The sequence below is a fragment of the Rhinolophus hipposideros genome (assembly GCF_964194185.1).
Source record: "Rhinolophus hipposideros genome assembly, chromosome: 12".
Lineage (NCBI taxonomy): Eukaryota > Metazoa > Chordata > Mammalia > Chiroptera > Rhinolophidae > Rhinolophus > Rhinolophus hipposideros.
This window is the reverse complement of record NC_138058.1, coordinates 263378-276531: the sequence shown is the minus strand read 5'-3', so window position 1 is coordinate 276531 and position 13154 is coordinate 263378. Positions and strand designations below refer to the sequence as shown.

Below are 13154 nucleotides of genomic sequence, written 5' to 3'. Positions count from 1 at the left end.
GTCAGAGTGCCCATCTGAGGTCAGGGCCCCTTTCTGGCTGTAGACGGCCTTTTCTCGCTGTGTCCTCACATGGTCTTGCTCGGTGCATGTGCCTGGAGAGAACTGCTGTCTCTCCCTCTCTCAGAAGGGCACTAACCCCTCCGTGGGGCCCACCCTTACAACCTCATCGAACCCTGATGCCCCCAAGGGCACCACCTCTCAACACCATCCCCCACTGCAGTTAGGGCTTCAATGTGTGGGTTTGGGGGGATGTAAACATCAGCCCATAGCACCACCTACAGAAATCGTGATTTATTTTTCTCCTCAGTGCACAGACCACTCGGTTCATTACCTAAACGCTCTTCTTTCCAGCCCTCGATGTCGTGTGATGTCCCCACTCATCCCTTCTTGGCCTGTTTGTCCCGGGTGGGTGCTCAGTGTGGACCCTGTGCCTGGGTCCCCTGTAGTCTCACTGCATCTCATAAAGGGTGTCCTGGTGCCCCCCACCCCCACTTCTTAAAGGAGCACCTGGTTCCTTCCCCGACCACTGGCATGCCCACACTTGCCATAGGACCCTGCATGATCACTCATGGCACCTACATTCAGTCACACGGGTTGTCACAATGTACTGTCACCCGTGCAGACACCCCCCTGGCCACACAGACCTTGAGTTCTAACTCCTGGTCGCTTCAAGGGGCATCAAGCTCTGCAGCCACTTCGGCAGTGAACACGTGCGAGCCCCGGGGATGGTGAGCAGGGGCTGTGGACCCTGCAGACCAGGGAACACAGGCATTGCTGCAGGTGGGGTGAGAGCCTGCTGGCCAGGGGCAGGACCTAGCTGGTAGCCCGAGCCCAGAGTCAGCTCTGAGAGCAGGGATGAGGACAGCAACGGGAAGACAAGGGGGTCGGGGTCACGACGGCTGTGGGCTCTGACAGGCAGGCAAAGATGTCCTGGTGCCTGGGCAGTGGGCCCTTGCTCGGCGCACACACAGGCGTCTATTTCCATGTCCCCTTCGGCCCTCTTACCAGATCCACCACCCACTTAATCCATCCTGCTTGGCTCTGTGTTCTCTTCCTTAGGGATAGCCGTGGGAACATTCTGCATGAGCTAGAGGGTCTGCACCGTTGAACGTTCTGGTTTCTCTCCTTTCCCAGCCTGATGATTTTCCAGAACAATCCTAGAGTTCTGTTTGTACTTCCTTTCAATCCAATAATTAACTGGCATTTGCAGGCAGATGGCTGGTGTGCAACCCGGGGAGGTCCCTTTGTGACACCTGACCCTACTTCCCACTGCTTCCATGTGTGAGCTCGGGTCCCAGCCCAGTCTGTTCCCAACCTCCATGCCTGTGCCATGCAGGGGGCCTCGCTCGCACATGCACGGTCAAGTCTCACCTTGTCCACCAGGACCCCCTGATGCCCTCCCCTGTGGTGGCTGTCCCTTGGAGCCTCTCTGCCCCTCACTCCCACTTGGGTCCAGTTATCTCATCGTGTCACAGGAGGTCCTGCTCAGAGCCAAGTACAGTAAGAACTTGGTTCTCACCTCCCCAGCACGTCACACGAATCCCATATACAGCGAAGGCTTCACAAGTGTCCACGGTAGCAGTTTTCACGTAATTGCACAATAACATGTTTGGCTGTTCTGCCAGTGGACCTAACTTTATGTCTGAGCTTTGTTACAAAGCACATTTGTTTCTCCCATGTCATGTTGCTGTCATTCCTCTTCTGTTTTATAAAGAGTGGCCACTGTGGGGCTGAGGAACATCCCCGGTCCTGGGGCATCCTTCTGTCCTGGGCTCAGAGGCAGGGCGGCGAGATGGGGCAGCAGTGACCACTGAAGTAGCAGATTGGCCGGCCTAGGCAAATCTGACCTGACAGGGGACCCACCCTAGGTGTCGGCTGGGCAGGGCAGCCAGTCACACATAGGCAGAGCACCTGTGAGGACCAGCAGTTACAGGATTCTGTAGGTCGGGAGGGAAGCTGCCCAAACAATGTCTGGCACATGGTGCATACACGGCAGATGATCTGTGAATATTTGCTAAAAGAAAGAGCTCTCCTTTTAATTTGCTCAGCACAGGGCTTCTTACTGTGGTGTCCACTCCAGCATCAGGACGTCCCAGGGCTGTCTGTACCCATGGAGCCTGGAGTCAGGATTGTGCTGCAGACCAGTAGGTGGGAGGTCTGGCCACAGGTGTTCCAGCCCTCTGGGGACACAGCCCTCCCCCTGGTGCAGCACCCTGCTCCCAGGGACCTCAGGACTGGGGCCGACGCAGACGCAGTCTTGGGTTGGCCCCTAGCTGTGCACAAGCCATGAAACCTCCAAATTGTCATCTTCAGGCACAAAACGGGGCTCAAAGTGCCAGCCCAGCTCCTCGCACAGTGTGAAAACCTGTTCCCAATCCGACCAGTTGCTATTTGTTGAACTGAGTTAAATTTCAGAATCACTGCCCTGACAGCACTTTGAACGGGTTTGGCAAATGTTAGGTGGTTCGTGGCCAACCTTCTGACTGGGTCCAGAACGTTCTGAGTGGGGGAGAAACCTATAAGCCTGGCGGCCTGGGGCCCAGCCTCTGCTGATGTGTGGATACTCTTGCATTACAACCTGGCAGAGGACACCGGCTCAGGAGTAGACAGCAGGCTGCTGACTCTGTGGGGAGGGGGTGACCTGAGAGAGGCGGGCTCACCGACAGAGGGCTGTAGTGGCAACGTGCCACCAGCTGAGGGGTTGGAACACCTGATCTTCATGCTTTTCCAGCTCTGGGGGCTAGAAGTCCCAGAGCAGATGAGGCAGGCTGGGTTCCTTCTGTGGCTGTGAGGGACGGTGAGCACCAGGCCTGTCCAACAGCTCCTGGTGGCATCTGTGGTGACCCTTGGCTTGTGGCAGCATGAGTGCAGCCTTCACATGGTGTTCTCCCTGTCTCTGTGTCCAGTGTCACCCACACTTAAGGACACTTGGGATTAGAGGCCACCCTAATGACATTCTCTTCACTTGATCATCTGCAAAGATCCTTTTTCCAAATGAGGCCACATTCAGACGCACTGGGGACCAGGATTTGGATGTGTGAGATTTGGGGGGCACAGTCCAACCCCAAACAAGCCGTGTGTTGCGTGTTGTTGGTCTTGTCAGCACTCCAGCCAGAGTCAACAGACTCTCGGCAGGTTTGGGTCCGAGGGCCCCCAGCAATGGGAGCCTCAGTCTGGAAGCGACAAAGGGGAAGCTCGCGTATTCTCTGGAGCCTTTCCTGTTGTGCCCACCCCAGAGCTCCACAGAGGAGGCACTCAGCTCCCCACGCCCAGGGCCCACGGAAAAGAGCTTCACATTTTTACCATGAAAATAAAAATGACAAGCAAGTGGATAAAAGGACCGGAAAGCTTTCGGGTGTGCCATGTCCAGAGCCCATTCTGCCCAGTTCCAGCGTCTCTTCCCCTCTGTCTGCCAGGGTGGCCCCAGCCAAGATGCCACCGGGGTCCCCAAGGACCCTGGATGTGGAATACACGGGGACTGAGGTCAAATAGTGTGAGCCTGAGCTGTGCCATTAGATGGGTCATCTCCCTGTCCTGCAGGCTGTGTCCGTCCCCCTCTGTCCCCTCCAGCTTCCTTGGGCAGCAGCAAGAGGTTTTTAAGTATAATCCTCTTTGCAACGGTGCCACATTCCAGGAATGTGCCTTCAACAGGTGTGGGAACCACAGATGCGCAGTTTTGTCACAGATTTTGCTCGATGTGTTGGGCTTGAAATAGCATTTCTTCATTTGTTCCTGTGTCACTCCTAAGGACTTGCAGGCCCCCTGCCCACTCCCTGCCCTGAGGGCTCTGCACCTCACATACACATGCGTGGACATGCAGACACACACAGACACACACAGAGACAAACACACACACAGACACACACAGACACGCACACACACACCGTGGGTGTTCCATGGGGTTAGAGCTGCAGGAGACAGTGCCTGTGAGTGGATTTAGACACTCTCAAAGGTTATTGACATGTACCTTTCTCAAGGGCAAGGACTGTGTCATCTGTTCAGAAGCCACCTGCACGCACAGCCTGGAATATTATTAGACACAGCGAAGGTGCTCACTCAACTGACATCTAATGAACTGAAAACTGCTTCAGTATAGGCCCATTTTTTGAAAAATAGCATTAGCATTCTCAGGCCTCTGGGCCCAGAAAGAGTGGTCTGTGCAGACTCTCGGCTCCTCAGTGCATGTGTAGCATTGCCACCTGCATTGCCACTTCCACTGTCCCCCAAACTCAGGGGCCCCACTGCCTGGGCTGGAGTCTGGGGCATCCAGAACTCAGTGGGAAGGAGCCGGGATGGACAACCTCTAGGGACCTCCGTCCAGCTATGGAAGTCGGTGTTTAATCAATCAATTAATGCTTTCATTATTTATTTATTGACCATCCACTGAGTGGATATAAACTCTGGGCAACCAGCAGTGGAGCTTTTTAAAAATTCAGATTTGGGGATACCATGCCCAGAGATTCTGGTGGACCTGATGAGAGGTAGAAAGTGACACTGGCCGGGCCCCGGGGTGATGCTGGCAGCAGCCAGGGGGGAAGCTCAGCTCTCCTCCCTGCGGGAGTCAGAAGGGACACTGGGCAGGCAGAGCACTGGCCCAGAAAAAGGCCTTGGTAATGAGACTCAGATGGAGTGCTGTTCAGGGTGGTGGGAGGGGCAGGGGGACAGTGGGGGTTCTGAGAGTTGGTCCAGGAAGGCTTTTCTTCTGGGGTGCGTGCAGGGGACAGTGCAGGGTGAGGGTTAGCCACCCACAAAGCCACATCACCTCTTCAGGAAGGGGGGAGGGAATATGTCCAGTTTGGGAAATGGGGACAGAGAGGAAAGTGGCCCATCCTGGGCTTGGCCTACTGGTATAATTTATAGGATCTGAGAAAGCTTGCAGAGGCCTCCAGAAATCTTTGAGACTGCCCCAAAGGGAACTTTGCCATGGGACCCTTGGCCTTGGTGACCCCTGAGTTGTCCAGACAAGGCAGGGCCTCTCCTCAGGGAACACTTTGCTTAAGGGGCTCACAGGCCTATTGATATTTGCAGCAGCTCCATCCCCCAAAATCCACTGGGCTTAGGCATCCTGAGAGGGAGGTGACAGGGTTAATCTAAGGGCTGGGGGAGGTGGAGAAAGGCCTTGAAACCAGGGAAGCCAACCAGATTAATCGAGGAAGAGAGAGGGGGGCAGACCATTAGGAAGACAAAGAGAAAACCATGCTGCCGCAATGGAAACGGAAATCTAATATCAACTAGGGAAAAATAAATGGAGATTAGGGCAAACAAATTAGCTTTAATGGGTTCAATGCTAATACAAGAATAACAGCGAGCTGTGAATGCCTTTGAGGGGAGAGGAACCTGAGCAGTCATGCAGGCAATAAAGACAGTGCTGGGAGCGGACAGACAGTTAGTGGCAGAGGGAAGAGAAATCTTGGTGGGGTGAAGGGTGGGAGACATGGTGGGAGGGTTGGTATGTGTGGCTGGGCAGGGACTGGGAAGGGAAGGGGCTGGGAGGCTATGAGCACGGGGGAGAAAGGAGATCAGCAGGGGTGGAAATCAAAGAGAGCAAGGCAACTGGAAGAGACAGGACAGAGGATAAACCAGGGGCAAAGGTGGGGAGAGTGGGAATAAACCAACACGGAAGAGGGGCAACTATAACAGAAATAGGTCCGTTCTCTCACTAAAGGAAATCAGAAAAAGGGAAAATCAGGGCCCAGAAAAATGAACCCTGGTGAAGATTTTGAAGTAGGCTTTGTTTGGAAAGTAGCTCGCATGGTGGAGGCTTGAAGAGACAGCTGCTGCAGGTTCCCAGTGTGTCACCTGTGAAGTAAGCCTAGTGTGCCCCCTGCAAGGACTGTTAGGAGAATCCAACCTGGCTCCAGCGTGGGCACACCCACACCTGGCCACAGGTGTGCATTCTAAACGCTGACTCACAGGGAGGGGACTGCATACTGATAGTAGCCTTGCTCCCTCCCCCTTTCCCCTCTTTCCTCTTCTTTTCTGTCTAACATTGGTTGCTTCCCAGCTACAAGCCACCTAGAGGAAGGTGCACTGTCCACTTCTGTGCACCTCCCCCCATCAGCACTCTCACTGTTCAGGACAGAAGACCGGTGGTGCGTGCCTTCCACCCTTGGACTGATCCAAGAAGACTTCTTATCCTGTTGTTCCCAGGACCCCAGGGGACTCTCTGATTGGCCAGGACTCAGAGGGTAGCCCTCTGGGAGCTGAGGCGGTTCCTCGCAGCCTATATGGCTCCTCACAGGACCTGAGCCTGACACATGTAGTGTTGATGCTGGAGCTTGAGGGAAGAACCAAGAGGACAGCCTCATCAGTGCCCCCGAGGCCTTGTAGGAGGGCAAGCCTCTGCTCCCGGCAGTGACATCTGCACCCCTCTGTAAACAGCCCTTGTCTAAGAGTCCTGCTCAGGGCAAAGAATGTGTGGGCTCCACTGAACTTGTTTTGGACCGACTTCCTTCCCTTCAGTAAACAACCAGCATTTACTGGGCTCCTACTGTGAATTGCACTAGATATTAGGGTTCCAAGATGGAGTAGCCCCTCACCCCTCAGGGGCACACAGAATAAATACACACTTGCATTCTGCTACATGTAATGGGAGAGATGTGCCCTGGCGTGGTTAAAATAAAGTACCGGAGACAATAGTCAGGAGAGGCAGGGAGGCTTTCCTGTAGGAGGCAACTTCGTGAACTAATTCAAGTGTGAGTATAAATCGATCGAATCGGCTTCTGATCAGAGGAAAGCACGAACCAGGACATGGGGAAGAGTCAGACGCTCCCCCATCAGATTGAAGGCTCAGACAGCTGGGACATGAGGCCAGCCTGGCTAGCTGCCGCGGGCACCTTCCTCCGGATTTGCTAGCTTGGACTTCATCACGAGGTGACGGGTCATGTCCCGAAAGTTTCTTACACAGGGAAGTGACATGCTCTGGTTGGGTTTTAGGGGTACATGTAAGGCTGGGTGCAGGGGTCTAGCCAGCCCCCACTCATCGGCATCCCGGAGTGTACATCACTTAGACTTTGGTCACCTGGAACTAATTCCATCTCTCATCCTCACCCATTAGGATGAGGCAGGACCCACATTCCTTAATGCCACACCCTGCTGTCCTCAGCCCCTATTCGACTGAGAATGGCTTTTACTCGTGTGTGTGGACTGATCGCTCCACGAGGCAGGATCAATGCCACGTCATCAGTTCAAGCAAAGTGCTTGGCCAGGAACAGACACGCCATAGACAAGCGTCCAGTGGGTAAACGAGCACGTGTGTGTACATGATGGGACGGCTGGACGGTGCTGCTTAGGTAGATGTTTAGGAGGTGAAATGTCACGCTTTGGTGAGTGTTCCATATGGGGACAGGAGAAGAAGCTAAAGGCAGTTAGTTAATTCGTGTAGTATATATTTATTGAACACCTAATGTAATTACTATAATTTAACAGACATGGTCTTGTCCCCGTGGAGCTTTCAGCCTGGTGAGTGTAGAGTCACTGCTTGTACGTATAGCCATGCAAATAAACGTGAAACTGAAATGTGAGCGTGCCATGCAAGGAAAGGCAATGGGAGCTGTGAGAACACCTGGGCGGAAGCCCTAACCTGCTCTGTGCGGTGACACTGCAGGAAGTGACCGTGCTGAACGATACTGGGTGGTTAGGAGGTGACTAGATAAGACAGGGGGACAAGATTCAGGTGGAGGGGACACACACAGCAGGAGAGGAGGTGCCTGTTTATTAGCAAAGAGGAGGTTTCTGATGGGAAGTGGAACGTAAAAGTGGCCAGGATCACCAAGGGCAGCTGTGTATAGTGTCCACAGCACTGAGATTTAAGAGGAGTCCGAGGAAATGGATGTAAGGGACACAGGAGGGCAGAGAAGCCATTAGAAGGAATCCACAGCAAGACTGAAGGTGTAAGGAACCAGAAGACACATTGTCATGGAAAGCCCTTTGAGAGGGAGGACCAAGTGCCTCCGAGTCACCAAGCGTCTGAGCACATGCTCAGCCTGAGGCACACGGCGAGGTGACCACCACATCGCAAGGAGGATATGAAGTAGGAAGCAGGAAGTAGGACCAGCAGGTAGGAAGACTTGTTGAGAAGTCTGGTTGGAAACTAGCCAGGCAGGGGTGTGTGTGTGTGTGTTGTGCGTATGGGCTGGACGGCAGCACAGGGGGGGTTCACTGTGTTTGCAAGTCCTAGAAAGGGAAGGTGAGTCATGTGACAGGAGTGAAGGACAGCTGATGGAGAACGGTTCCAGAACACACGGGATGAGGGGGCAATGAGAAAGGGCTGCCGTTTCCTCTCCAGTTCCCTTCAGAGGGTCAGCCGGTCGGGGCTGAAGCCAGACGTGGGTGCTGCTCTCAGGGTGCTAGTCCCTTTGTCCTCATCCGAGGGCCTGTGTGCCGGGTGACCCACAGCCTCACGGATGCGGGAGGGCCCAGGGCGCAGACCTGGGCTGGAAGGTGGAAGAGGTTGGAACACTAGGTTCATGCCAAGGGGGACAGCTGGAAGGTCACATAGGAAGATCACAGCCTACAAGTGAGTATGCTGGGGACACAAGGCCACAGGCAGAGATGCCAGAGACAGGTGGCATTGTGCCCGCCACGCATTTGCACAGGGCCAAAGGCACAGCATGACTTAAAGGACACCCCAGCTCCCACCCTCGTCCTGTCAGGACTCAGACTGTCACCACAACACTCTGGAGCTAAAGCAAAAATCCCCAGGTAGTCACATGGAAATTTTCACAGAACAACACCTGGGACCATTGTCACTTTAGGGTAGGTGCGTGAGAAGCCAGACAGCAGGGACAAGAGGAAAAGAACTGAGTCTAGGACTCGGGGGTCCCATGTGGGGACCCCCTCACCAGCACCGCAGTACCCTCACATGTGTGAAGTGTTTGTCATGTGTGTTATTCACTGAAGCATTACCTACAGTTTGTGACAGGTGCTGGGTACACAGGAGAACGCACACAGGAATGTAAACAGATAAGGCCACTTCATTGCCACCAGTGCCATGACACACTTGTGCAAAGGACTGTGGGGCACAGGAAAACCATAACCACATCCTCAGGGCTTGGGTGTCAGTGACTGTAACAAGGATTTTGGGCAATGAGACTCTCCCCTTCCATTGTCAGTACACCTCGGGGCCTGTAAGGGGTAAAGAAATTATCAAAGAAAGTCCTAAGATGTCCCCAAATAGTCACTTTTGCTAAGTGTACATATCGGGACGGCAGGCTGCACCAAGAGCTTTGCAGAGGCCCACATGCCCTCACCGCGGGGCGCGTGAGTCCTCACGGCCCCGGGAAGTTAGCAGCACCTGTCTGAGGACCTCCACACGCAGAGCCCTCTGCGCCCGACCAGACACCGTGTCCTCCTCCTCACGCCCACGACCCGCCGGACCATGCAGAGGGCCTTTGCTGAGGCCCTCGTCCTGGTCCCCACCGTCCCTGGGCCCAACCAGGGGCTCCCACTCATGTCTCGCTTCCGGCCTCAAAGCCCTGCCATCCACAGCTGCGTAGAAAGGTGGTCAGTACAATGGGTGGGCGGCCCTCACGAAGGCAGGAAGGAAGGCGGCATCCACCTCTGGGCATCTGGTGTGACTCACCCAAAGGAGCCTACTCCCGCACACCGGACACAGGAGAGACAGACGTCCCTCCACCACAGGGACTCAAGCCAGAGGGGCCATCTCCATCTGCAGCCAGAGGCTGGCTCAGGCTCTCCTTCCTGCGCGTCCCCAGCCGCAGCAAATCTTCCATGTCTCAAGAGCGCCAAGACCCTGTGCATGGGCTTCCTTCCTGACCAGATGTCTCCACTGCTCACCTCCTGGTAATCCTGCCACTATGGGTGCCGGAGCCTCTGGACTTACCTCCGGCGCCCATATTGGCAGAAGACCTCCCAACTATTGAATTACATCCCCCCACCAAGGATTATAACTCCCTCACGGGCCTGGTTTCTGGCACCCTCAGGGCTTTGTGCCTGATTCAGGGTGAGCACTGGGTACATTATGTTGAGATAAAAAGAAATGAGGATTGTAATATGCAAACAATAAGAAGTATTGTTCTGGAAGAAGGTGGGCCTGGGGGGAGGTATACAAGTGGCTGCTTGTTCTCCTAGATTTTCTTCACCATCCGTGGCCTCAGACCAGTGGCGCGTCCCCCGCCTGGAAACACCTCAGACACTCTGATTCAGAAGCTCACTGTGCTCAGCACCCTGTCTTTTATCAAAGACGGGGCCACTGCCCCAGTGGTAGGGCCAAGCTTAGGCTGTAACACGCAACCATGTGACTACTTGAATTAGAAAACCTTTGTGCTTATACCAGATTTTCAGCTAAGCACACACTGTCCCGTCTCACCTCCATCTTCCTATAGCAGCTGTTATGGGCTAGCAGATGGCCAGAGAGTCTGTTTAGCTCTATTCAATGGATGAAAACACTAAGGCTGAAAAAAACCCTGCTTTCCCAAATGATAAAATTAAAACAGATTGCGTCAGTGCAGGAATCTGGCCCCGCTCTCCGCACAGTCGCACAAGTCACTACAAAGCTGGTAAAACAAAGCAAAGCACCGAGAATTCGGAATTCAGTGGTGCGAGCATGTCTTCCCCTTCACACCCACACTAGCCGACCCCGTTAACAACTTTTGTGGGGGGCCCAGCGGCTGGGTTCTAAGGGTCCTGGTCAGCCCTTCTAGAAGATAGAAGAAATTGGCCTTTACAGCGTCAATGGAGAAACAGGGGAGATAATTTTAAAGGCAAAAGACCCATTTCATGCCACCCAAAAGTGTTTGTTTTTTAAAACCTGTTGCCTATCTAGGGATGAAGAACCCCACCTGTGGGAGCCTCGCTCCCTGACACAGAAGCCCTAGCACAAACACCTAAGCACAGCTGGGTGACCTGGGGCCTCCGCTCTGGGAAATGGGAACAGAACTGGACACGCGGCGGCTGGTCTGGGTTCGGGTGGCCGTCTGGCGCCCCCTTGTGTTCAGTGTGTGCACCCCAAAGAGCCAAAAGGCAACAAGGATGGAATGAGGGTCAAATGGCTGCAGCCACTGTTCAGGGACCAGCTTTGTCCAGTGAGGAGCCAGTGGGATGCGCTCAGGACACGGGCCACTTCTCAGCCATCTGGGTGGCACTGACAGCCCTTCAGATGGGGACAAGCTGCCTAGAACATGAAGGTGGAAACTGTGCCCAAGCTCCCCAGGAAGACGGGTCATTGTGTCCCTCCTGCTATGTTCGCCCGAAGGGCTTTTCCTTCTGACTTAGTGCCCAGGCCACAGGCTTTGGCTTTTTTTTTTTTTAAGGGAAATTGAGTGTCGTGCTGAAGACAGCTTGGGCCCTGAGGAGACGCTGCATGCAGTTCTGAATGTGCTAAGTCAGTGGGCGTTAATGGGCACAGTGTGCCCAACAGAGGCCATCGACAGTCATTAACGGGCTCATGCAGAAGGCCTGGCTTTGCCTTCCTCCCGCCTGCCTGCTCCCCGACTGCCACCCCCAGGACCCCACCATCGCAGCTAGTCACCACCTCCTGGCCTGCTGAGAACAGATGTCCTGATGTCCAGACCGTGCTGCCAGTGGCCTCTGAGCAGGACCCACATCAGGCAGTAGGGCCAGTGGAAGCCATAGGTCCTGGCTGGGCCTGGCTGCCACATACACATGCGGAGTCACATGGTCCTCTGTGTCGAGCCACTAAAACGCTCTGAGCCTCGGTGTCCTCATCAGAATGGCGATCTCGGCCCCTGTCAGCCTCAGCCTGGGGTTCCCCTGCCCGAAATGCCTTGGTCCCTCTCCCTTCACTCAGTTCCTCTCTTCCCTCCCTACTCTCAGTCTCAGTGTGAACTTCTTTAGGAACTCTGTTGTGGTTCCTGCGCCTGGGCTTGGTCCCCTCTGTGGGTCCACACCCCTGCACACCCCCCACCCCAGCAGCGGTCACGTGATGTGTTAATAGGCTCTTGGTGGTCTGGCCCCACTTTGATAAACCCATGAGGCAGGGGCATGGGTCACCTGAGACTGTGTTTGAGTAGGTGGGTGAGTGGCCCGCCAGCCTGACAATGGTGCTGTCCTCTCAGGCCACGGGGGGCTGAACCAGCTGGGAGGCGCTTTCGTGAACGGCAGACCCCTGCCGGAAGTGGTGCGTCAGCGCATCGTGGACCTGGCCCACCAGGGCGTGCGGCCCTGTGACATCTCCCGCCAGCTCCGTGTCAGCCACGGCTGTGTCAGCAAGATCCTGGGCAGGTAAGCACGAGATTCACCACGTTCCACCTCCCGCACGTTCCACCGCCACACAGCCACCTCCCTCCCGGGACTCGGGACCAGAGAGGGTGTGCGGTGCCTCTGGAACCGGCCGCTGCTTTTGGTGTGCCCGTGACCCTCCCTCCCACCCTTTCCTTTCTCCCTATCCCCTTGTCTGCTCACCTTGTGCCTCACTTTCCAGAGGCTTCTCTGCTCCCAAAGCAGGACATTTGTCCCCAAAGTCCCTGCCCCCTGTGGAGACCAAAGGAGATGGAGTCACTAGGCAGGGGACACACGATCACAGGTGGCTCCCAAGTCGAACCACTGCACAAGGGGCATCTGAGTTCCTGCTTCTCAGACTGTAACCCCCAGAGCACCTTCCACAGAGCCACCAGGTAGCCTGATGGAACGCAACCCCCAGGACCCTCCCTCCCCCAGACCTGCCACAGGCCTGAATGCTGGGAGCTTAATGAGACGACAGGTGACACTCATGGACACTAACCCAGAGCAGTATCTCACAGCCTTCCCCGCATGTTAGCACCACCTGGAGCTTTAACTAAATAAAAAGTCAAGGTTAGGGCCCCGACCACACCCTCAAAGCAAAACCTTAGGGGTTGGGTCCCAGGTTTTATAGAGAGTTGAGAACCACTGAGCAGACGTTTGGGGAACTAGGAACAGCAAAGCCCGCCCAGCCCGAGGCTGATGCAGCCTCTCCCATCAGAACGGCCCCTGAGGCAAAGTGCTGGGACCCCAGTCAATTCGGGGGACCTGCCTCCCTTCCCCAACCCACAAGAGGATCCAGAGGTGCTCCGGTTCAGAGGGGCAAATGGGCTTGAGCTGCTTGAGCCTGGGAGCTCTGGCTTCCTGACTGAAGGACTTAGGAAGAGTGTGGCTCTTGCTGCGGTCAGGAGAGGGGACCCAGGCTGGCCCACGTGTCCCAGAGAGGAGCTGAG

The 13154-nt window shown here is 55.1% G+C and overlaps 1 protein-coding gene across 4 annotated transcripts in view; it reads left to right on the top strand.

The window, feature by feature from the left end:
• Positions 1-13154, top strand: part of PAX8 (paired box 8) — a 46791-nt gene that overhangs the window by 11267 nt on the left and 22370 nt on the right. For all 4 annotated transcript variants that reach the window (XM_081069088.1, XM_081069086.1, XM_081069089.1 and 1 more), the window contains exon 3: positions 12039-12204. In XM_081069088.1, coding sequence (XP_080925214.1) covers positions 12039-12204 — 166 coding nt within the window. The remainder of the gene's footprint in view (positions 1-12038; positions 12205-13154) is intronic.